The 23,896-nt window shown below is 60.8% G+C and overlaps 1 protein-coding gene across 3 annotated transcripts; it reads right to left on the bottom strand.

The window, feature by feature from the left end:
• On the bottom strand, positions 1 to 23,390 carry L1CAM (L1 cell adhesion molecule). Of its 3 annotated transcripts, XM_060408115.1 has the most exons (29): positions 23,277 to 23,390; positions 22,541 to 22,637; positions 14,070 to 14,268; positions 11,475 to 11,489; positions 10,866 to 10,971; positions 10,482 to 10,684; positions 9,378 to 9,500; positions 9,085 to 9,255; positions 8,533 to 8,644; positions 8,192 to 8,376; positions 7,922 to 8,053; positions 7,674 to 7,817; positions 6,969 to 7,080; positions 6,672 to 6,838; positions 6,401 to 6,557; positions 6,042 to 6,166; positions 5,800 to 5,910; positions 5,461 to 5,658; positions 5,207 to 5,277; positions 4,852 to 5,074; positions 4,159 to 4,274; positions 3,752 to 3,953; positions 3,530 to 3,652; positions 3,261 to 3,434; positions 3,053 to 3,172; positions 2,791 to 2,946; positions 2,099 to 2,233; positions 1,833 to 1,905; positions 1 to 1,324 (listed from the first exon to the last, which is right to left on the bottom strand). In XM_060408115.1, the coding sequence occupies exons 3-29, from the start codon at positions 14,143 to 14,145 to the stop codon at positions 1,093 to 1,095; spliced, it is 3,762 nt and encodes a 1,253-aa protein (XP_060264098.1). In that variant the 5' UTR covers positions 14,146 to 14,268; positions 22,541 to 22,637; positions 23,277 to 23,390; the 3' UTR covers positions 1 to 1,092. The 3 variants fall into 3 exon arrangements, with proteins under 3 accessions (XP_060264098.1, XP_060264097.1, XP_027818773.3); XM_060408114.1 differs by lacking the exon at positions 22,541 to 22,637; XM_027962972.3 differs by lacking the exons at positions 11,475 to 11,489; positions 22,541 to 22,637; positions 23,277 to 23,390 and having other exon boundaries at positions 14,070 to 14,232.
• Between the last annotated feature and the right edge of the window lie 506 nt (positions 23,391 to 23,896).

The following is a 23,896-nucleotide window of genomic DNA, read 5'->3' as shown; positions in this document are numbered from 1 at the left end:
TTTGTTTCCAGGTTTTTATTTGCCTTTTATAATTCTGATATTTATGTACATATATATATATACTTTTGTTTTTTGTAAAGGGCTCATCAACAGACCAAGCAAAGGCATTCAGGGTGATGGTGGCTGCTGGGAGAACTGATCTTTCCTTTTTTTATCTATTTTTCTTTTTTCCTGGGATGGGATCATCAAAGCTAATTGCTAGAAAACCTAGAAACCACCTACAGACTCAGACATCTGCCTACACACTAGTGGCATATGGGGAAAGGGCGAGGGCACAAACTTGCAAAGTCGCGGTGTATTTACATTTCCAAGGGGGGGTAGCTGGGGGGATCGCTGAGCAAGGGGCTGAACAAGTTCAGACTGGGGTTCGGGGGGTGGGTTGCTAAGGGGTCCTGGGGCCGGGGAAGGAGGTGGGCCTGGGCAGGGACAGCAGAGCCCACTTGGATGTTGTATGGTGGACACCGAAGGCAGCATGTGTCTGGAACTCCTGAAAGCCAGCTGCAGGGTTGGGTGAGCCAAGTTGACACAGGCAGTGGGGGAGGACTCTGGTCTGTTCAGATGGCCCCCTCCATACCCATGGCCAGCTTGTTCAGTTCCCATCCCAGCTGGAGCAGAGATGGCCGAGAAGATGGGGGAGACAGCAGGGACACCGACTTCGGTCCCCTGTCCCAGTCCGACTGGCCAACGAGTGGCAGGGGCTGAAGGTGCCAACCCTGGTCCTTGGGAGACCCCCTCCACAGCCGTGCCTGCCTCCTTGCCCCGACTACAGCTTCGACCTGCCCAAAGGCCGGCGAGGCAGCACCTGAAGGCTCCTGGCGTGTGAGTGGCCCCCGGGTTGGAGTGAAAAAGCAATGTGTGCCCAAGAAGCAGAGCAGCTGGGTTTTGGCAATCAAGTGGGGACTGGGGAGTCAGAAGGGGGCATTGAGGCAGCAAGATCCCCTTCTTGGCCCCCAAACTCACTGGAGAGAAGGACGGGCCTCAGTCTCAGGGTCAGAGACCCAGCACAGGCCTCAGGCTGGGCCATCATGGTGATCTCTGATAGCCCCGTGGTTTGGCCCTGGGCGGTGCTCTGCCTGGCCTGGCCAGACCCTGCTACTCCAGGGTCCCGATGGGGTTGACGGGGGATGTGGCCCCGGAGCTGTCATTGCCCCCTGCCGCCTCCTTCTCCTTCTTGCCACTGTACTGGCCAATGAAGGAGCCATCCTCATTGAACTGGACGTCCACGCTGCCTCCGTAGTCCGCCAGGCTGTCATCGCTGCCCAGGGGTTTGATGTCTCCATTGAGTGATGGCTGGCTGCTACCAAAGGCCTTCTCCTCGTTGTCACTGCAAGGGGAGGGCGGGGACCATGGGAGGTGGCCCAACGGTAGCCAGCAGGAGCAGGCAGCCGCTGGCCTGAGATGGGAGGCCCAGGTTTGCCCCACTTCTGTGTGTTCTGAGCACACTGGGGACAAGGCCCTCACTCTGGACACATGCAGCTTACATGCCTGCACCGTGGGGGTGTGGGGGCTCCCATCTCTGGACGGGCTGAGGAGGGGTGCCAGTCCAGCCCATCCCCGGAGACAGGGACAGGGAAGTTTGGGAGCTGAGTATCAGCATTGTTGGCTGGTCCCTGAACCAGGGAACTATAGGATCAGGAGGCATGGGGAGTGCACAGGCCTGGCACAAAGCACCCACAAGAGGGTCCCTGCCCCCAACTCATGACAGCCCAGCCTTACCTCTCCAGGGACCTGCCATCACCCCCGCAGCACAAAGGAGAGACAGAGAGATGAAATCACGCACGCAAAGTGCACAGCTAGGCGGCCCGGGGACATGGGCTCCACCCCCAGCTCACCTGTACTCGCCGAAGGTTTCGTCCTTCATGGGCCGGGCCTCTGAGTCCACCTGGGTGTCCTCCTTGTCCTTCACTGCAGACACAGAGCAGGCCCAGCTGCTCACCCCGCCCCATCACCCAGCCTGGCCCCAGGCACATGGGCCTGGTCCTTCACATGCTCAACACCGACAGCTCCCCTTGGGCTACCTGCCCGCCACCCGCAGTGTGCCCATGTTGTCCTGCCCGGGCTCAGGGACCAAGGGGGTGGGGCCATGGCCAGGATGTACCCGAGTACTTGCCACCCTTGCTGCGCTTAATGAAGCACAGGATGAGTAAGATGAGAAGCAGGACAACGATGGCACTGATGAAGCCAATGAACCAGCCCTCGGTGGCAAAGCCAGCGGGAGGCAGCCTCACTCGGCCTGGGGAGGGGAGAAGGGGCAGGAGACTGAGGCCAAGTCCAGGGTTGAATGCGGGGGGCCCCCAGGGGCACTGCAGTCACAGGACCTGAGCTCGCCCTGTCAGTCTCCAGCCTTGGGCAAGGACCTCCCTCCGAGCCTCTGGCTCCATCTGCTGCCAACCCCCAACCCTGCCAACCCCGCATGCCAGGGACACCCCATGTCACGGACCCCCATTCCAGAGATCCCTCACACCAGGGACCCCCCTGTCAGGGACCCCCCCACGCCAGGGACTGCACAGGAGCAGCTGAGGACGTCCGAGGACTTCAGACAGCCCGGGAGAGAGGTGAGCTGATGGGGGAGGGGAAAGTCAGGGTCCCTCTGGGGGAACAGGGAGGAAAACCTTCGGTAGAAATGGCTTCCCTGGCAACAGGACCAGTGGAGGATATGAAAAAAAAGGGCTCTTTTCAGGGACCTGGACTTTTCTCCATTACAGGCCTAGGGGCACAGAGGTTCTGGCAGGGCCATGGGCAGCCCAGGGATGGAGGGAAGCTGACTAGGCCTGCCCATGGCCCCCGCACCGGTGCCATTGGTCTTCACTGCCATCTGGTGCAGGAGCACCTGCTCCTTGAGCAGCTGGATCTCATAGTCGGTGTCAGGCTGCAGGTCCCACTGTGTGTAGGAGCTCTGATTGTAGCTGACGTACTGCGGCGGGAGACGAGTCACCAGCTTCTCGTCTGTAGGGGGCGAGGGCAACCCGACTGAGCAGGGAGGGCCTGGCAGCACCCTGGGTCCATGCCAGCCCCAGCCCCTCTGGGCCCTAAACCCCCTTTTGAGGCTCACCCCCCAGGGCTTTGAACCAGATCTGGAACCCGAAGTTGCACTGGCCCTCTTTGGGGACCCAGGAGACCACACTGTAATTCTCGCCAGCCATGGCGGAGATGTTGCCAAAGTCCGGCGTCCCTGGTGATGGAGAGAAGAAGGGTCATGGGACCTGGAGGCCCTCCTCTAGCCTGCCCTCGCCGCCTGCTCAGAGCCCACGCCAGCTCACCGGACAAGGCCATGGTGCCTCCTTCTCGTATGATCGCCTCCCCCGGGCCCTCCCTCGTGGTGGCCTGCAGCTGGAATCGGTACCGCAGGCGGGGGCTGAGGTTGGTCAGGTTGTGTGTCCGCAGCTCAGGGTCCGGGAGGTCAAAGGACAACTGCTCCTTGCTCCCATCATTCACTGTGAGGACAGGTGAGCGGTGGGCTTCGGTCCCCGGTGCGGCCCACTCCCAGGCTCTTCCCTCCACCCCCCGGCTGGGTCCACGACACACGTACGAGGTTGGTAGGAGAGCACGTAGCCTGTGAGCACGCCGTTATGGCTGAGTGGAGGCTGCCAGTGCAGCAGCAGGCTGGTATCCGACTGGCACTCCAGGTGCAACGCCTCAGGGTGTCCAGGCACTGCGGGGCACAGAGACCAGTGGCAAGTCCTCGCCCCAGTCACCCCAGGTGGGAAGGGCCGGGGGGTGTGGAGGCAGGGGTGCAGGGCACAGAGCTCACCTCCCTCAGGGGTGTTGAAGGTCATCCCACTGGCGGGCCCCAGTCCCCTCCCATTAAAGGCCTGAACCTCCACCCGGTAGGAGCTGTAGGGCTGCAGGCCTCCCAGGATGGCGCTGGTGGTATTGGCGGGCACCACCACATGGCCTTTGTGGACGTGCCTCTTGCTGTGCTTCCTCTGACTGCCTTCCCACCAGTATGTCACCTGCAGGTGGACGGGAGACCCCAGAAGGACAGAAAGCGTCTGGCAGTGACCTGGGTTGGGGTGGGGTGGAGTGGGGAGGGGCGCGTGTTCCCCACAGCCCTCCCAAGGGAGCAGCTGGCAGAAACCCAGCCCCAGTCCTGTCACTCCTGGTTGCCCCACCCGTCACCCCAGGGATCTCCCCAGCCCCCACGTGATGGACTCTTACATTGTATCCCCGGAGGTGGCCTTTGACCTGGGCTGGGTCCACAGACTGCCACCTGACCAGCACAGTGCTTGAATTGAGGGCCTTGACGGGTTCCAGCAGAGGGATTGCCTGGGGGTCTGCAAAGGGCCGGTGACATGGATGAGGCCAGCCCAGGACTCTGCCCACCCAGAGCAGGAAGATGGATTTGGATGTGATGTAACAGGTGGGCAGTTTAATGAGCAAGGGCATTCGCATGGTCTCAGGGTCTCTCCACGAAGAGAGAGAAAATAGTAACTATGTGAAGGAAGAACTAGAAAAGATCTTGACTGCATATAAAACTGAACATTTGGTTATGTTCTAGATTCGAGGCAAGGGAAGAAGCAGGATAAGTGGACGCCATGCGGGAGATCCTGACTTGGACCACGGACTGTGGGAAAGACAGTCCTGGGCCCCACACTGCGGGTATTGGCTGCCATCAAACAGACAGTTAAGTTATAGATGCCAACTTATGGATGGTCAGTGTCTTTCTGGATTTGCAAGACAGCTCTTTGGTTACGTAAGCAAATAGCCTTACTCTTAGGGAATGTACTATATTAAGAGGCAGGAGCTGGCACCGGGCTGGATCCCTGAGTGGGGGGCAGAGAGTGGGCCAGGGAGGCACATGCGGGCTCCACCCCACCCCCCGGGTATGGGCGGGGCCAGCCCGATACTCACAGTCCTCTCCAGAGTAGCCGATGGTGATCTGGGGCTCGGGGCCCTTGCCCTGGCTGTTGACGGTCTGGACTTTGATCTCATACGGCACAAAGGTAGATGTATTGGACACCACCAGGAAGGGGTCACTGACGATCTGTTCCTGCCAGGCCCCCTGCATCTTCTGGGGGCGCCACTGCACTCGATACTGAACCTGGGGGGCATTCCAGTCCATCCACCGCAGCGGCTGGAGGGGGAGAACGGAAAAGAAGTTGGGTAGTCAAGGTCCCTGGTCCTTAGGACAGCCAGTTTTTTTTGGGAGTCGCAAACCCGAGTCCTGATCTGAGGTCCAGGGGTGCACTCGGCCCAGGGCCCTCACCTTCCAAGTGATGATCATGTTGTTGGTCTCGTTTCCTTCCCCCTTCACGTCCACAGGATTCTTCTCCGGGGCTGCAAAGTAATGTGGACACATCAACGCTGTGGGCACCCACCAAGGCCACAAAGGCCGAAGACCAAGAAAGAAATGACCTATTATGACCCTGGATGTCAGGAGGCAGTCGCCGCCCCAGGGAAACCCCTGGCAGCAAGAGAGCTTGGGCACCATCCCTTTTCCTGACTTTCCCTGGCGCTCACCTGCCTCCGGCGTGACCACAGTCTCAGAGTCCGGGCTGGGCTCCCCAGGGCCGTATTTGTTGATGGCAGTGACTCGAAAGGTATAGTGGACATAAGGCGACAGCTTGAGGGTGGTGGAGGTCTGGTTCCCGGGCACCTTGCCCAGGCTGTACCACTTCTCGGGTGCCATCTCCTTGTCCTCAAATTCAATGTCATACTCTGCCAAGAAGTGAATGAGCAGTGGAGTCATCGGTGGGTGGCGAGGGGGGCAGGGGGGCATGCAAAGTCTGGCTCTCCTGGAGGAAGGGACAAGGAACCAGAAGGGAGGGCAAATGGAGTGCCATGCTGCTGTCTTCTTACTTTCAATGGGGGCGTTGTGGTCATCAGCCGGGCTCCAAGACAGGCGCACCTGGCTCTGCTTCAGCAGGTGGCGATCAGACAGCTCCAGCTGGGGCACAGGTCCAGGGCTCCCTGGGGGACACAGGAGCTGGATCTCGGGCCCGCTCACGACGCAGCTGGCCCGCTCCCCCTGCGACAGCTGCCTGGGCTCTTCCATCTCCCTTGCCTCTGCGCCACGAGGTGGATACCCTCTGGGGACTCACCCACCACCAGCAGCTCTGCCTGGCTCTCTACCATGTCCAGCTTGGTGCTGGCCACACAGCTGTAGTTGCCCTGGTCGCTGTAGTCCAGGCTGTGGATGACCAGGCGCTCATCTTCTATGAAGTACCTGGTGGGGGGTGGGGGTGGGGGCACACTTGTCTTTCTAGCCCCCCCAGGGGACCCACAACTCCCTGCCTGCCCCCCGCATGCCACTCCTCCCTCCTCCCTTTCCTGCCAGGTTCTTCTGCTCAACAGCGGGTCATGTCCCCACCCCCACGTATGAGGCCAGGAGGTCTGGGCATCCTGCTTCCCCCCCCTGCCCCCTCCCTCCACCAAGCCCAGGTTGGGGCTGGGCCCGCACTTGTCACTGTCCCCCAGCTCCTGCAGGTCGAGAGCATCCCTGCGCCAGGTGGTGCTGTGCTGCAGGGAGGGGTCAAAGGAGGCCTGGCACGTGAACATCACTCGGGAGCCTCTCTTCTCTATTGTGCTGCGGGGCCCCTGCATGATCCGAGTGGCATCTGGGGATGAGGACAAGAAGGGGAAGGTCACTCCAGGGTCCCCCAGAGACCCTGACCCTCCCTCAGGGAGGGGCTGCTGGCCACAATCAGCAGCAGCAGGGAGGGGCATCGGACCTTTGACCTGCAGGTTAGCCACAATGGTCACGTTGCTTTGGTCGTTGGCAGCCTGGCAGAAGTAGTGCCCAGTGTCATTGGCCTGGAGGTCTCGGATGCCCAGGGTCCCGTTGGTGTAGGGGAAGAAGCGCTCGTCCTGCAGCACTGTCTTTCCTTCCCTGTCCAGCCTGGCACAAGCAAGGCGGGCCTTGCTCAGACCCCAGTGGGCTGGGACCCCTGGCCCTCCTTGGTTGCCTGGGCTGGAAGATGGCTTCCAGGTGCCCCCCCACCCCCTGCCACCAGGGTCAGGGCACGCACCACTGGACGCTGGGCACAGGGGCTCCGAAGGCCTTGCACAGAAGGTAGGCGGTGCTGCCCTGGACTGCCATGTATGTCTCATTGTCTGGGGTCAGGATCTTGGCTGGCAGCTCTGAGCGAGGAGCAGTCATGGGAGACAGGGCCGAACTCAGGGCCCTGAGTTCGGGCGAGCGCCCACATGCAGTCAGCGGGCAGACACAGGGATCACGAGGGCAGCTTCTCCCAGGAGAGCTGGCAGCCTCTGGAAGCTGACAGTGACTCCACCAGGCCCCCGTGCGCCCTGCGCACCTTGCTTCCCTGTGGCCCCTGCCAGGCTGAGCCTCTCTCGGCCTCTTGTCTCAGTCTCCCATGTCCTATCAATTATGTGAGGCTCCCCCCAACCCACTGACAGCCTGCCTTTTCCTGAAAGCTCTGTGGGTCTCCCCAAGCCCACCTTCCCCAAAGCTTGGGGACAGAAGCATCTTGGCCAGGGTGAGCCTCTGCTCGGGGACCACGCTCGGAGGCTGCTTTTTTGTCTGGAAATACCAGCAAGACCCTGCCCCGTTGTTGGCAGGATGGGCGGGAGACGTGGGGAAGGCTCCAGACAGGAGCAGGGCAGCCACAGCACACAGACCAGCTGGTGGCTGAGTCGGCCTGGTGGCCTTGCCCGGGGCAGGGCTGCAGGGACAGACCAGGGGGCTATAAGGCAAGGTGGCTGACACTCACCCACAACATAGATGTAGGCATTGGCCAGCAGCAGCCCGTGGCGGTTGCGGGCCTCACACTGGGTCACCATAGTGTCACTGGGCTGCAGGTTGCTCAGGACCAGGGCTCCATGGTGGATCCGGTACTTCTGGTCCTTGCCCAGCTCTGAGCAGATGGCAGGTGGGCCATGGGCCCAGGGTGGGGCAGTGAGTTACTATCCCCAGGGCCCCCCAGCCTCCCTCCCCATCCCTGCCCAAAGCCCTGCTTACCCTCCACAGGGATCCCATTGATTCTCCAGGTGACCTCTGGTTGGGGCCTGCCCTGCACTTGACAGTCCAGGCGGGCAGTCTCCCCTGGCCCGTACAGATGGCTCTGGGGCTTGTGTAGCCAGTATGGTGCAGCTGCCAGGAAGGGGAGAACCGATCTAAGCTCACAGCAGGTGGCCAGCTCTCGGGCCGGCCCTGACTCTGCCCACCCTCACCCCCTGTGACCATGGGCATGGCATCCTGGCTGTCTGAATGCCAGCAGTGGCGCCATACCCTCCACGGTGACATAGTAGGCGTGGCGGTCACTGCCCAGCGAGTTCTCAGCCAGGCAGCGGTACTCGCCGTCATCCTCCTCGCCCACGTTCAGCAACTGCAGCGTCTTGTTGTGGTTCTGGTAGGTGACCCGGTCGGCTGGCATAGGGCCGCTTGGGCGCAGCCACTTGATGGTGGGCGTGGGGCTGCCCGGGGCCACCGAGCACAGAGGCCAAGGGAGACAGCAGAGGGGAGAGAGGACCGGGCCGCTCAGCCCCGCCCCATGGCAGAGGCTCCACCCATGCCCCGCCCCAAAGCAGAGGCTCCACCCCTGCCCCTCCTCCCGGGGGACCCAGACTCACAAGCCCTCTGCAATGCACTCCAACACCAAGGGCTGCCCCTGCAGGGCCACCAGGTGGCTGCTGGAATTGGTGGGGAAGAGCAGGTGTGGTTTTCTGTCCATCATGCTGTTGGCTGTGAGGAGACAGGGCGGGCAACATGGCGCACTCTTCCCCCGACCCCGACCCACTAAGTTCCCAGGCTGGGTGACTCTGGACACCCCAGAGAGCCCTCCGAGCCTCAGTTTCATCTTCTCTCTTTTTTTTTTTTTTTAGTTCTACCAGTTTATTGCTACCAACCCATCCTCCTCCACCCTCATGCACACATGCTCAGTCATGTAACCCCATAGACTGCAGCCCACCAGGCTCCTCTGTCCATGGACTTTTCCAGGCAAGAATACTGGAGTGGGTTGCCACTTCCTTCTCCATCCTCGTTTTCTTAAAGAGAGGGCCCCATCTCTGCCCTCACCACCCAGGGAAGGTGTGTGGGCCACGCTGTCTTTGAAGAAGACTGATGGGATGTGCCATGAGGGTAGGAGAAGAGTAGGGCAGTGTATCAGAGCCTTTGGGACTCACTGGCTTTGACCCGGAGATCAATGGGTTCCTTCTGAATGATGGTTCGGGTGCCAGGGAAGTGGGCATGACAGATGTAGTCTGAGTGGTTGTCCGAGGTGAGCACGTTGGCAAAGTAGAGGTTGCCATTCTGGCCCATAGTCACCCGCTCATCCTGTTTGATGTGCAAGATCTCTGTGGGCCAGGAAGGGCAGGAAGGAAGGAGGCAGAGGTCAGAGGTCAGGAGCCTTCCCCCGGGAATATACACCCACTGACCCGTCCCTTGCCCCTGGAGGCAGCCCCTCATGGGCACCCACTGCTGTTCATCCAGTAGATCCGGAGCGGCTCTGCACTGGGGGGCGGGTGGCAAGGGAGAATCACCGACTCCCCTTCCTCGACCTCAACAGGTTTCACTGTCTCCTTTGGCCACTTGGGGGTACCTGGAAGGGACAGAGAGGCTGGCCCTGTGGATTCTCCAGTCTCTTTCTGGTGAAGGCAGGGCAGGGGGAGAAGAGGAGGGCTACCCGAGGGCACAGGTTGGCGAGCTAGGACATGAGGGAGGCAGAGACTCTGGATCCTCTCTGGGCTCAAGGCTGAGACCAGTACAGCATGAAGATGAGAGGATGGGCTGGAGGCTAGATGGCCATGAAGGGTTAACTCACTACAACTCTTAGCTCCCACCAGGAGGAAGGGATGAGGGCGGGTGGGAGAAGGCTGAGGTGCAGTGATGGGGGGAGGGGAGCCGTGGTAGGATGCTGGAGTCATAGCCCCTTCCATCATCCTGACACAGAAACCATGGCAACGGTTCCCAAGGTAACTGGAGGGGCAGAGGAGAGGAGACGAGTGCAAGCTCAGGAGGCAGAAAGCTCATGGAGGAGGATGCAATGCTGCGGGGGAAAAACCCCAGGGAGAGGGCGACACACATAAAGACAGAGGCAGACAGCAGTAAGAAGGGAAGCCAGAGAGGTCAGGTGAGAGGTGCACAACGGAGGGGAGAGGAGACACAGTGATGGAGGGGACATGGGAGGAGATGACTGGAGGGCAGTGGAGAGTAGACAGCAACTGAGGGATGGATGGGGTAGAAACTGAAGCCCAGGCTCAGACAGGCTCAGTCCTGCCCTCATTCAGTCAACAAGCCCTCCCAGGGCACCCCTCAGGCAGCAAGCCCCAAGGCCAAGAAGGGAAAAAGCACGGAAGAGAGGGAAGGGGGGATGGAGCTGACCAGAAAAAATGGCAAAAGAACAGGGTGAGGAGGGAAGAGGTGGCTGCAGGCCAGTAGGGTGCCCGGTCCCTTGGTACTCTTAACAACCAGCTGAGAGAGCTCAGCTCTCAGGTTGGAGCCTCACACGCGCTCAGCAGATCGGTTTTGGGGACCCGCTCACATGCCCCAGACCCTCCCTGGTCCCCGCAGAGCCTCGCACCCTCGGCCATGAGCTGGATCTCGTGAGACATGGCGGTGCCCAGCTTGTTGCTGGCAAAGCAGCGATAGATGCCCTGGAAGCTCTGGGCGAAGTTGCTGCTGTTGCCTGTGATGCTGAAGGAGCCAGAATGGGGCGCCTGGTTCACGATCATGCCCAGTTCCTCTTTGGGTTTGAAGAGGATGCCATCCCGAGTCCAGCGAAACCTGCGGGGCAGAAAAAGGCTCAGAGGAGGCCTGAAGCCAGGCAGCCAGGCCAGGGGCTGGGCCAGGGCGATGACCCTGGCTGGTGAGGGATGCCCAGGAGGGGGAAGGCCCTGGGGACCACGAGGGCTGGGGGATCAAGTCAGTGGTCAGCTCCAGGGCTTAGAGGGTGACGGTCACTCACTGCACTTCGGGTTTGCCGCTGGCCTCACACTTGAGGCTGACGTCATCTGTGGGGAAGACGACCACACGCCGGGGAGATTGCTCCGTGATGATGGGGGGTTCCATCACTGGGGCAGGAGGGGGGACAGACATGGTGAGCACTTTGGCCCTCACCCTTGTCCCGTGGGGACAGAAGCCAGGTCTGGAGCCTGACAGGCCGCATGGCCATGGGGTTGTGGGGTGGGGAGGAGCAAGTTGAGCCCAAAGCAGCTGGGCAAAGGTGGAAGGGACCAGAACAGAGAGAATATGGCACCAAAAATCACAGAGAAAGCAATCAGAAGAGAGAGAAGAAGCCAAACAGAAAGACAAAGCATGTGCAAGAAAGAAAAGAGAGACAGGGGCACCAACCAGGGCAAACCCCTCATGGGGAGAGAGGAGGACCAGAGGGAAGGGTGGACCACCAGAGACAGGTGGAAAGCCAGGGAGAAAACCCACCTGCTGAAGACAGAACAAAGCCGCCCCCCCCCACCAGGTGCCGCAGGACCCAGGAACCAGCAAAGGCTGCAGCCTGCATGATGCACAAGGCATACAGGGCCTCCTGGGAAACACTTCCACCCTCCCCTCAACTTACCATGGTGTCCTTCATCTGAGAGATCCATGCAGCAAGGGACAGAATGAGAGAAAGGCTGACAAGTCGCCCCATGGCTTGGGCCGAAAGTAGTACAGACAACCCTGGGGGAGGGGGAGGCTGGGAGAGGGTGTAAGAAGGGGACACATGCCACGCTACAGCTATGGCACGTCAAGATCTCCAGGACACAGCCTGATCGCCAGTCCTGGGGTGGGGCAATGGCCAAGGCCAGTAGGCCTCAGCTCTAATGGGCAGGGAGAAAGAAATCCGTGACTTTAACAAAGACTGCGCTGTGGCCAGATCCTTGCCTCCTCCTGGCAGGGCCTGCAGAACTGACTCCCCGCCCTCCACCCAGGACACCTCGGAAGCCAGAGAGGCAGACAGCCCGCCTACAGCAGCCAGGGAACACTCCCCTGCTCGAGCTCATATCCCTCCTAATCCAATTAGCACAGCTCAGTGTTTTCAATTACCTGGGCCCAGCGGCCCCCTCCCTTCCAAATCCTCCCCAAGGCCCTGCTGAATCTGAGTTTCCAGGGCCTGCCGGCCTGATGCCAGGCCTCAATTTCTCCCCTTCCTTCCTCCCAGCCTGCTGCCGAGTTCCCTGGAGCTGACGCCGGGGCTTCTGCCCCCAGTGCCAGCAGGCTTCAGCAGAGCACTGGCTGGGGCGGCTGACAGCAATAGGCTGCCTCTGAAAGCTTTTGTTTCTGTGGAAGACCTCAGGGTAGGGGGCCCCAGGAGAGAGGACGGGGCTCCCTGGGGACACTGCAGAGAGGGTTCTGCGCTGGGGAGGGGCCAGTGAAGGAAGCCCAAGAGGCAGAGATAGTGAGAGGGACCACAGGATGGGGCAAGCGGGGAAGGAGACAAAGGGGCCTGGAGCGGCCGGGGAGGGAGAGAGCTGGAGCAGAGCTCCCAACCTGGAGGCACCAGGCTGCTTGTCATGTTGCATCAGGGTCAATAACAAGTGCCAGCCGGTGCCCAGGGCCCCCTTAGACCTGCCGTGGGTCTCTGACACCCCTCTGCACACAGGTGTAGCAGGGTAAGGCCTGAAAACCACTGGGGGGAGATGAAGAGGGAAGCGGATGAGCACATGTGTGGGAATGTGCCAAAGTATGAGTCTGAGCACATGTGGGCACGCCCCAGGCAGTGCTGCAGTGACATTGTGAGTATCCGCCCATGTGCCTCTATACGGACGTGTCTGGCCAGAGTATCTCAGAAGGCTGTGAGTGCCTGCCTGCGTTTACTGTACGACTCTGTGTGGCCTACCCGCTCCTGTGTTTGTGCGGATGGCTGTGTTCCTTTGTATCTCAACCTCTCACTTGTGTGTGCCTGTGTGCCCCCGTGGGTCCTCTTGGGGGGGTCTCTGTGCCTGGCTGGATATAGGTGGCTGGTCCGTGTGCCTCTGCAGCTAGGGTAGGGTTTTGGGTGTGACTGCACAGAGCTCCATGTGCATATCTAAGGAGACAGCCCCAACCTTTCTTCCCATCAGACCCTCCCCACCTCCTGCAAACCCTCAGGACCCCTCAGTGTCAGAGGCCAGTCATGGTCACCTCCCTCAGCCCCTGACCCATTCCTAGCTTGGACAGTCTCCCCCAGCCTCAGCGCACAGCTCATCTCTCAGTGATGCTGGCCTCCAACAGGTGCAGGCTCAGAGACAAAGATGGAAAGGTGAGGGGGGAAGGGACTGGAGTGAACAAGGAGCAGATTTAAGATACACAAATGCTACCATGTCAACTGTCCCTCACACAAGCCCCAAAGCCGCTTATAGTAGTGTGTTTATATCTCCTGCTCACACTCAGGAGAAAATACCATCATAGTAACATACGGTCCACACACGGACAGGTACTCACAGGCCCATATGACTCACTAGTACAATCCAATGTCAACAATCAAATACCTACAGAGCTTCACAAATGTGACCAGTAAGTAGTGGTTAGAGTGACTCACAAACTTACCTACACAGGACATCAAAATCACACACTCAGGAATATCCCCACTTAGTCAATGTATCACACCACACACATCTAAAAATATATCCAGACAAATTACACAGTCCGTCCAGCTCAAAATCATACACAAACACTCGCGTTCGGTCACAGCCCTGTAGCCACCCTCCCCAGAAACCCCCCACTAAGTAACTACACATCACATTTTAAGGATCCAGAAGGCTGTTGGATCTTCTCAAGGGGTCTTTTCCTGTCTCAGTTCACAGAAAGGGCTACCAAGGGCCCCAGATAGGATTACCCGTCAGAAGCCAGAGCGAGGCTTGGTCTAGCTAGCTGAGGACATTCTCATGCTTGCCCCATCCTTGGCGGGGTGGGGCCGGCACTGAGGCCCGAAGGGGCGGGTCAGGAGCCAGGCCTGCTGTCCGTGGTGCTGAAACAGCACCCGCCCTCCCGCGTCTCTGGTCCCTGTCTGTGGTACTGAGACAGCCCAAGTCTTCCACCCTGTCCTTTCCAGGGGATCCAAAGTCCGGGTACCTCTTGCGCACTCCAGGCCCCCAGGAAGTGAAGGGCAGGGGGTCTGGAACCCAGAGAAGGTGAGGAGGCAGAAAATAAAGAAAAGCCCAGCGAGGCGCCGCGGCGCCCTCCGATTACTCACATTCCTCAGGGATCTGGATGAGCACGCAAGGGCTGCAGAGGAGGAGAGGCCACAAGTACCGCAGCGCCACGGCCATCTTCCCGGCGGCGCCGAACCGGCGCGGCAAAGCCGGCCGGGCTTGGCTCAAGCTCCGGCCGGAGGGAAGGGTGGCTGGTGGGTGGCTGAGGGAGGGAGCCGGGGGTGAGGGCAGGTGAGGGCACTGCGAGAGGGAAGAAGGGGAAGGGCAAGGTAAAGGAGGAGAGAGAACAGACGATGTTAGTGACTAACATCTGGGCGAGCCTGGGCTCCTGGCCCCGCCCCCGGCCCCGCCCCCTCCACTCTTCCCTCCCCCTACCCCCCCATTTTGGAGAAGAAAACCTGGAGGAGACCAGCAGAGGCTGGGCCTCCAGTTCGCCTTTCATTCCCTTCCTACTGGCCGTGCCTCCTCCACCAGCTGCCTCTCTGGGCACCACCAACTTGTTGCCCCATCCGCTCCCTTGGGCATGCCACAGGCTGCTCTGTGCCCATCCTCCTGATGTGTGACTCCAGGGCCCATAAGAAGGTGCCTGTGAGCATGAGTGTGGATGTGGGTGTGCAGTAGCTGTGTGACTGTGTGCGTACACACAGGAGGACATGTCTCTCTTCTCTGGAACCAGGAGGCACTCATGAGTGGGTGTGTGTATGACTGCAGGCACACAGAAGTATGGGCGTGTGCTCCTGTGCATCTGTGTCTCTGGGGGATGACTCCTGTCTGCTATCTCTGTGTGCACACACAGCATGCATGCACACATATGTATTGTCACAGTCTCATTGCTGGGGGTTTTGGAACCAATTGATCCCTGGGTGCTGTTCAGGCCTAAAAAACTTGTAGGGGACAGGGAGACTAGGGAAGTGGGAACAGGGCAAGAAGGGAAGGGAACCAAGAAGGCTGCATTTCATTGAACAGGTTGAGGGAAAAAAAGAAGAAAGAAGGGGAAAGGAAGCCTGCCCTCAAGAAGTGGCAGGAGGGAGTCAAGGAGGAAAGTACCTCTCAGCTGTCCCTCAGGCTCCTAGGCGGTTAACAGAGGCAACTGTGGCCTCCCCCCTTCCAGATGCTTCAAGCCAGGCTCAGAGCAGGGCTCAGGGAAAGCTCTGGGACAGCATTTCTTACATCTAGAGTATCTGGCAGGCCCCCCTTCTGGATTTTTTTTCTGAGTCTTCAGGGCTCAACTGATAGATGTGTCCACCCCAAGCCCAAGTCTGCCAGCTATATGCACAGGCCACTTCTGCATGCAAGAAGCCCCAGTGACCAAGGGCCCAGTGGAGGGTGCTTCTCTGCCAATGACGAGAAGAAGAGACACTCCCAAGAAGACAGAGTTGTGACCCCTGAACAGGAAGAGGTGTGAGAAAGAGACAATAGTAAAAGTGACTGAGAGCTTGGGGGATGGAGCTTGGATGTCATGCCTGAGCTCACCAAGTCCATCCCAGGCAAGCTCTCTCCCAGCCAGGACCTGATCAAAATGGGGACCAGCCTCATCCAGAAGGCCAGAGCGGTGGGTGTGGAGGCCTGGAATGCTATGCCAAGACATCCAGACTCAGTCAATCAGGAGGCAGCCAGAAGCCACAGCTTGGTTTTGTGGAAGGTGACCCAAGAAGTGTGGTGAATTCAGCAGACTGCCCTGGGACCCAGCAGGCAAAATGGACAGTAGAGAATAGCTGCCAGCCTAGAGCTCTCAGACTCCCAGACCCAAAGCTGGAGGGGGAGGTGGGGAAGGAAGCACCCGGGTGGGTCAACATGGACAGGCTGATGGCTGAGAGAGTGACCAGGAGAGTAAGGAAGTGGCAACGGCCTGGTCACTTCCCGAGGACAAGAGCCAAGCTGGGTCCCAGAAAGGAAGAGGTCCACCAAGTCAACGCAAGGTGACTGGGCCTCACGCGCCCCTGGCCTCAGCTTCAAGGCCTGTAGGAAGCAGTAGGAGACTCAGATCAGAGGGCAGGCAATCAAACAACTGCCTTGGGAGCTCTGAGTGCTCTGGTCTTCAGAGGGGGAGGGGAGGGAGACAAGCAAGAATCTCCAAGGCCGTCCTTCTGGCCTGTGAGGCTGGAGCACTCCCTTTTGCTGGAAAGAGGATGGCTGCTTATCCCCAGAATGAGGTCTGGCATGTGTACCCTGGTGGATATGCAGGGGATACAGGATAGCCCCAATCCCTGTGGGCTCCACTTACTGCCCCATCCTGACACCCCGCAGTCTCACATTCAAACTCTTTTAGTCTCCTGGTCTTTGCCACCCAGCTCACCACCTTCCCAGGCCCTCAGAGCCCGGGCAGGAGCCAGAAGGTGGGGAGGCTCCTGACAGCTGCGGCTGGGTCTCTGATCTCTCCCCATTCCTCAGGCAATTAAGAGCAAGCAGCTCAGGTTGTCAGCACAGCAGGCCCCTCACCCCCCATCAGCACCTCCAGGGGCAAAGGAGGCGGGGGAGTGTTCCACAAGCTGGTGTACAGATGGAGCCAAGGCCACGTCTGCAAAGGCGGGGGGGGGGGGGGGGGGGGGGGGGGGGAGGCCGCTGGGGGGGCAGGCTGGGGAAGACTGAAGGGTGACAGACAGGGTGAGAAAGAGGCAGGAGGGAACAGGAGAGACAGAGCAGGAGGGCTGGGGGGGGCAGGGAATGGGGGACAAAGACAGATGCTGGACCACCACAGTAACCCATGTGGAGAAACCCAGAAACAGAGACCTGGGCAGCGGGGAAAGGGAGAGGAGAAGGGTGAGGAGCACAAAGGACGAGACAAAAAGCAAAAAGCAACTGATGAGAAATGGCCGAAAGAGCAAGATGAGTGAGGGGTGTGTATGTGCGCCTGTGCTCGAGTGTGTGTGTGAGTGTGTGCAAGCCCAGGGACACCTTTTCCACATCCTTGTAGACAGGGGTGTGCCAGGAAAGGGCCAGGGAGGGAGAGGAGATGGACCCGAATCACAGGAATGGGGCTTCTTGGGCTCGGAGGTCAGACTGGACGGTGGAGAGACCAACAGAAGGCAGAGACAAAGCCTGCAACGGATACAAAGCAGCAGGGCCCTGGCCACTTGTGGCCATAGGATGGGGGGTGGTTACAGACGAAACAAGATGCTGCTGGCAGACCCTTAGGAAGCAGGTGGGGAGTCCCACAAGGGAGGAGGGACAAACACTCAGAGGACCTCACTCCAAGATTTCTGCTGCACACAGCGAGCCGCCCCAGGGCAGAGGGGGTGCCTGTGTGTCCATGGGCCAGCTCAACAGTGAATGCCCGCACGCTGGGGGAGGAGAGACCAGGGCGGGCTGAGTACCCCTCCTCCCTGAGGCCTCCAGCAAACTCAAGAGGTGAGGGCAGGTGGGGAGGGAGAAAGGGTGTGGCAGGCTCCAAGAGCCAGCAGGGAGTACCTCAGTGAGACCCTGGAGGAGCCCTACCCCAGCCACACCCTGAATCCTCAGGCCAGTCCTCTCCTCTGGCCTCCATCCTCTAAATGGGGATAGGGTGGGGCAGTGGGGGGGGGCACACTTAGGAGGTTGTGAAGCCAGGCTGAGATCTGGGAGGGCTGCTTTTCTCCTTGCATATACCCTGGGAACCTCCTGGCTGGCCTCCTCCCGGCCCCTTCCCATCGGACAGAAATGCTCCTGCACAGGAAGGTGCCCCTGCCGGTCTGTTCCGAGCAGGGGGCAGGGCTGGGGGCTCAGCCTGGGTATATAAGATAGTTCAGAGTGGCAGTGCCAGGGCCATGATCTGGTAGGCCTGAAGGGGCGCTTGGGGGCACCTCCACCTGGGCTGTCTGCTCAGCAGGGCTGGTGGGGAATCTTCCAGGCTGTCGGTGGGTATACAAATGGGGTGGGGTGGGTGTCACCTCCACCCCAGGCACTGTGTTTCTTTAAGGCTCCTCCTCACCCTCCCCACCAGGCTATTGCTGGCGGGTTTCCATGGAGATGGAGCCAGCTCGCTCCACTGGCAAAGATGGGGGAAGAAGGGAGGAAAGCTTGCCGCAGCCTAATGGGTAATTTAGATACTACAGAAAAGAGGCTCCTGAGTGGGAGCCCCCACAGGTACTGAGGCGGGGGGTGGGGGTGTGGGGGTGGCCGGAAGTCTTAGAGGAAGCTGCTGAGTCCTTGGTGCTCCCAGCCTCGCCCCACTCTCAGGGAGAGCACACCCTCAGCCCCTTCAAGGCAGCGGTCTCCAAGGCAACACCAGCTCACCTGTAATGGACCATTCTCCTTACACGGTAAGGAAGGGGTGGGGCAAAGGTTAACTCTTTGTGGGAGAGAGGGGAGAGCGGATGGTCTCCACTGAGAAAGGAAGGGGGGGAATCTCACCAACGGCAGTCAGACATTTCCCCCTTTCCTATTTTATTAACTGAATTCATGGCCAGCACGTCCCGCAAGCCAGGGACGCCTCTAAATACCCTTACATGCATTACTCATTGAATCCTGAAAATGACCCTGGGAGAGCAGTACTATCATTATCTCCATTGTATACATTGAGGAAACTGAGGCTCAGAGAACTGGAGCACCATGCTCACCATGTATGGGGTTCTAGATGGCGTGGAGGCCCCCAAAGCTGACTCCGGGGGGGTCAGCTTGCCTCTGGGCATCTCAGGCATCCTTGTGCATGCACCTGCCTGCATTCGCAGAGGGTCAGGGGCCTGGACAGGGATGCGCTCCAAGCCGGCCTGCCCCCTGGGGAAGGGCCTATTTGCTAGGCAGATGGCAGGCAAACGTGGGCAACCGGGAGGGAACTCTTGGGAGCGGGCCACGCGGAAGTAGAAGGCGAGCCACATCCCATCTCAGCACAAAGCAGAAACCACCCTACACCTCAACCCCCTCCCCAGCCTCCCCCCCACCCCCGCCAGGACTCTGCACAAGAGAAGGCAGACGGCTTTTGGTTTCTGGCTCCTCTCTCCCTGGCCATGCAGAACCTTGGGATGCTCTGACCCCTTTCTGTAAACCAAAGGCTCCAGGGCCCCCCTCACAAAGACCTGGCTACCTAGAGGGACCCTCTCTCCAGATACAGCTTAGGGGCAGCATGGACTCCCTTCCTGGGCAGCAGGGAGGTTCCCAGGGTGTGTGACCAGTTGGGAAAACTGATGCCCATGGCCTAAAAATGGGGCCCCCTCATCCCCTCTAAGTCCTCCCTCTGGGTCTGGAAAGTGGGCTCAGAATAAGATCGCAAGCCCCCATCCTGAGAAATGAACCTGGCACCAGAGGGGGCTGGGAGCTTCGGGGACTGGGCAAGAGGGGGCGACATATATCCGCTCCAGGACCCCAAAGGAGAGAAGGCGGCAGGCCCTGTGGGAGAGGAAAGGTGCCCAGCCAATGGGAGAGGCAGGAGGGGCCCGGCCCAAGGCCCACCCCAAGCTGCACAGCCACGCTGGCCCTGGGACACCTGGCCCAAGCAAGAAGGGGCCTCCTGGAAACAGCTCAGACACAGCCGGGGCCCCTCTGGTTGCCTCGGGGCTCCCTGTTCCAAAGGGTTAAAGGGCAGAGGGGGCACCGGAAGCCTGGAGATGGACAATGGAGGCTCTGTTGTCCCCTGGGCTTCAGCATTCCTAAGGCATGAATGCAGGCGGCCAGGGGAGGGGCCAGAGGGCACCCCGCCCCCCAGGAGGAAGCCTCCTCAGCCCGCAGGGAAACACACACAGCCTCCACCAGCAACAGCCCCGCCTCTTCCTAGCACAGGATCCACGCGGGTACAGGACAATCTGTGTGCACACCCTCTCTCAAGCACACGCACACACACACGATTGCACACGTGCAATGAGATGGCTAATGCCCACGCATGCAAACAGGAATATGGGGAAGCCGCACACGCGCACACACACACACACACACACACACAAAGCTGCCCGGTGCAAACCTCCAGACCAGCCACCCGCCTGGCTTTGAACACTTCTGAGCAAAGCCTGGCTCCTGGGACACACCAGAAGGGCAGGAAGGGCCAGGCCTAGGACATCACAGCCCTCCTGCTCCTCTCAACCTGAGGTCATCCCAGTTGGCCCCACTAGGTTGAGGGCCAGAGGCTGCCAGGGGCTGCCCCATGGCAGGGGAGAGGCTGGGTCTGTGACCCCCTCCCCCAGCTCTGTGACCTGGGGAGAACACGGTGGGGGGGTGGAGGTGTAGGCCCCAGGCATCGGGTGGGGGCACTGGACAAAGAAAAGCTTCTGGAAAGACCAGCAGTCCATCCAGACCCTCCCCCTGCAGAGGAACTCACCACCCTCTGGCCCCTCCCGCTTGCAGACTACAGTCTCTAGGAAGTCACAAAGATCCTGTTGATGTCTGGGGAGAAGGTGGGCCGGCCTTTGCTGATTGCCCCCAGTCTTCGGTTGGTGGCCACCAGGCACTCCCCCACCCCCGCCCCAGCCACCCTGCAGGTCAGACAAAGCTCCATGGGAGGCCGGGGCCCAACTCAGTGGACTGGGCTGGGAGGTGGTCGCGCTGAGAGGGGAGACAGACAAAAGGGGAAATGGGGAAACAAGGGACAAGGGCATCTGGGGACTGAAGGGAGGGGGACAGTGGCATGCCCACCGCCACAGTGAGGGGGCAGGAAGTGAGCAGAGGGAGGAGGAAGCTGACAGGTGGGGGGGCGAGGGTATAAAGACGCTGAGAGCAGGGTAGGGGGGGCATCTAGGAATGGCCAGGTTAAGAGCTAGCAGGAGGGAGAAAGACTAGGGGGAGGTAAGGCCCCACCCAGGGACCTCAACCCAGCCTTCTTAATTAGGGGAGGAGAGACAGGGCCGAGCCAGCAGCCCACCTGGGACCCTAGAGCGGGGATTCAGATCCCCTCTCTCCCTCACGGTCCACATCCCAGGGTGGGGCAGAGCCCTGGGTGGGCAGCGCTCTGGATGGCCACTGATGCCATGTGGGGGGGCCTGGTGGAAGAGGGAAGAGGGCCCCGTTATTCTATTCTCTCCCAGAACAGGCCCCTGCTCAACCCAGGGCACCCCCTGGGAAGCTGCTCCCACCCACTCCTGTTTCACCCCCAAGAAGGGGTTGGAGAAAGGCTTCCATCGCACCTTTGCCCCAGCTCGCCAGGCCAGGTACGGCAAGGCTGCTTGCCCCCTGGACAGAGAGTGCCCCAGGAGACATTCTGTCCATTGAGAGGGGCACCAGGGACCGTCTGCCTTGAAAGGGACCTTGCAGATGAAGGGGTCCACACCCCATGTGACAGCCAAGAACGCCAAGATTCAGAAGGGAAAGGGCAGAGGGGCCTGCATTGCTGGGCCATGGAATGGCGGGTGTGGCACAGGGGCGCCTCCCCAGCTGGCCTCGCCCAAGTGCATGCCATGGAAGCTACCCATCCCAGCACAGGAAGAGGCTGACGGGGCCACACAGCCTGGGCACGTCTGCCCACTGGAGTAGGCCCTGGGACAAGGCCCTGCCTCAGTTCTTGCCTCCTCTTACCCTGCGGGGAGTCACAAAGAAAAACAGAAAACCCATCTGGAGACAAAGAAGGTGCGGGTCCAGTATGTCCCTGTCTTTTCCATGGGCGGCCCTGAGGCTGGCTCAGGCAGGCACCCGGCAGGGCATGCTGCCCCATGAATGAATGTGTGCCCCGTGGGCCCCAGAGCTCCTGAGCTGGGAGGAGCTCCCAACTGCCCGGTGGCAGGGGGCTGGGTGCTGGGGGAGGAGCCTTTTGGGAGTGGTTTGTAGCCAAGCAGGGAGACTGAGGCTGGGGTGTGCTGAGCAGGGGTCTCTCTGTGATCAGATCCCCAAAGATCCCTAATTTCTTTTGTTCTATTTTTTTTGTATATTTCGAGCCTACAACAATAAGATGTATTACTTTGGGGATCACACACACACACACGTGAAGAGAAAGAGAAACACACATGAAAAGAAAGGATGTAGCAAAGACAAACATCAGGCGGAGGGGTGTCGCAGCCTCAGCACTGATAAGGACTTGCCATCTGGCCATAGATTAGCCAAGAGCCCCCCATGAGAGCTAAGGAGCCCATGGGTGCACCTGTGGGTGTTGCATGGAGGTCCTGTGATTGGCCAGGCCGGGCTGAGCCCCATCACTTGCAGCAAGGCGTTGGTCAGAGGCAAGAGGCCCCCACCTCACCCCAGCCACCCAACAGGGGACCAGAAATGTGGGACTCAGGGGCACTTCATGGGAGGGAAGGGTGACTGGCTTATTCACCCTCAGGGCCATGTGAGTCAGCAGAGATGGCACTGAGTTGCCCAGAAGCCCCTGCTTTCTGGGTGGAGTTAACTGGAGTAGGGTAACTCCTTGGAAGGGGGTGTCAGTCCCCCCACTTCTTGGGGGGACCGGATGGCCCTGGGCCTGCCAACCAAGAGTCTCCCAAAATTGACCCTAGGAAGGGGCAAGAGGAATTGCCGTCTCCTCCCATAACCAGACAGCCAGAAGGAAGACAGCCATGGGTGCAAGCCCTGCAGTGGGCAGGGCCGAGTCACGATCCCTGCTTCCTGCAACCCTCCTACCTGATGGGCTACAGTCTACATCCATGTGCCCAGCGGCACCCTAGTGGGTACCCAGGCCCACCTCACTCGGAGTTTCCTGTTTGGGTCCCGAGAGCCCGAAGAACCTGCGGGCTCCAGGGCAGGAGACTCTGGTCCTGGCACAAGGTGTGAGGGGAACCCTGGGGAGGTCAGGTTGAGGTTTAGAAAGCAGGAGAACAAAGCCCCCCTCTCCTACCTTGGGGCGGAGAGCTGGGCAGCGCCCAGCCCAGTTCCCTCCCCTCCCCCCCCCCCACCACTGCAGGGGCGGCCGAGTCCAACCTGCCCCCCAAGCACACCGGGCAGCTGAATGTTCCACCAAACAGGATCCTGAACGGGGGAAGGGGGCAGCCACGCCCAGGGCCACACCCCACAGCGGCTGATGGGGACGCCTATGTGGGGGTCCCTGGGTCCCACCCCTCTCGCCTTCTCACCCGCGCACGCACACCCGGGGAGACGTGCCAACTTCGGACCCTCATCGGCCGGCACCGACCCTGCCCGACTCCCCCCGGAGAGACGGCACTGGGGGCGCCGCCCAGGTAGTCTTCACCTGTCAGGGATGCTCCTTCCCTGCCCCGCTGAGCTCCGCGGAGGCCCGGAGCCGACCGCCTGGCCTGGGTGGGGCTCTGGCCGCTCCGCTGGTGGTCTCGGGCTGGTCCGGGTGGGGCTCCCCGCTCTCGCCCACCCGCCCACCCTTCCAACCCCCCAGGGCAGGGCTGGGACAGGAGGCTCGGGGCGCTGCCCGCGAGGCCCGTGCGCAAGGGCTGGCCTGGCCGCCTTACCTGCGCTGAGGCCACCGCTCGGGCTGCCCGCCCAGCCTCCGCACGCGCCGGCCTCGGACGCGCCGCCCGAGCGAGACTGCGATGCTGATGCTGCGGCGGCCGCCGCGGCGGGGCGGGGGCAGGGGCGGGGCGGGGCGGGCGTGCGCGCGGGGAGGGCGGGGGACGTGGGGGCGGGGGACGTGGGGGCGGGGGGAGTGAGATCACCTTCCCGCCGCCCGCCCCGCCCGGTCGTGCCCCTCGTCCCAGCGGGACCCGGCGACCGAGGCCAGCGCGAGCCGGGGAACCCCGGTGACCCCCCTCCGGAGCTCAGTGGCATCCCGGCCGCCGGGTCCCGCCGGACCCGCGCCCGTAGCCCTGGAGTCCCTGGCCCGGCGGCGCTCCGCAGCCGGGCATCCGCTCCGCAGGGGCCGGGCAGGAGTCTCGGGCTGGGGTGCCCCCCGGGGCGTGGTGCCGGGCGGCGGAGAGAGGAATCGGGGAGCTGGGGGAGGGAAGAAACAGATGCCCCCGAGACTCCACCCAGCCTTCGAGGGCGCTGGCGAGCGGCGGGCACCCATGCGCCAAGCGGGCTCGGCGGCGCCCTGGCCAAGCGATGTTTGGACGGCTCCTCGCCCCCCACCGCC

This window comes from Ovis aries, chromosome X (assembly GCF_016772045.2).
Source record: "Ovis aries strain OAR_USU_Benz2616 breed Rambouillet chromosome X, ARS-UI_Ramb_v3.0, whole genome shotgun sequence".
In the NCBI taxonomy this organism is placed as follows: domain Eukaryota; kingdom Metazoa; phylum Chordata; class Mammalia; order Artiodactyla; family Bovidae; genus Ovis; species Ovis aries.
Note: the sequence above shows the minus strand (reverse complement) of the source record. Positions and strands in the feature narration are given on the sequence as shown.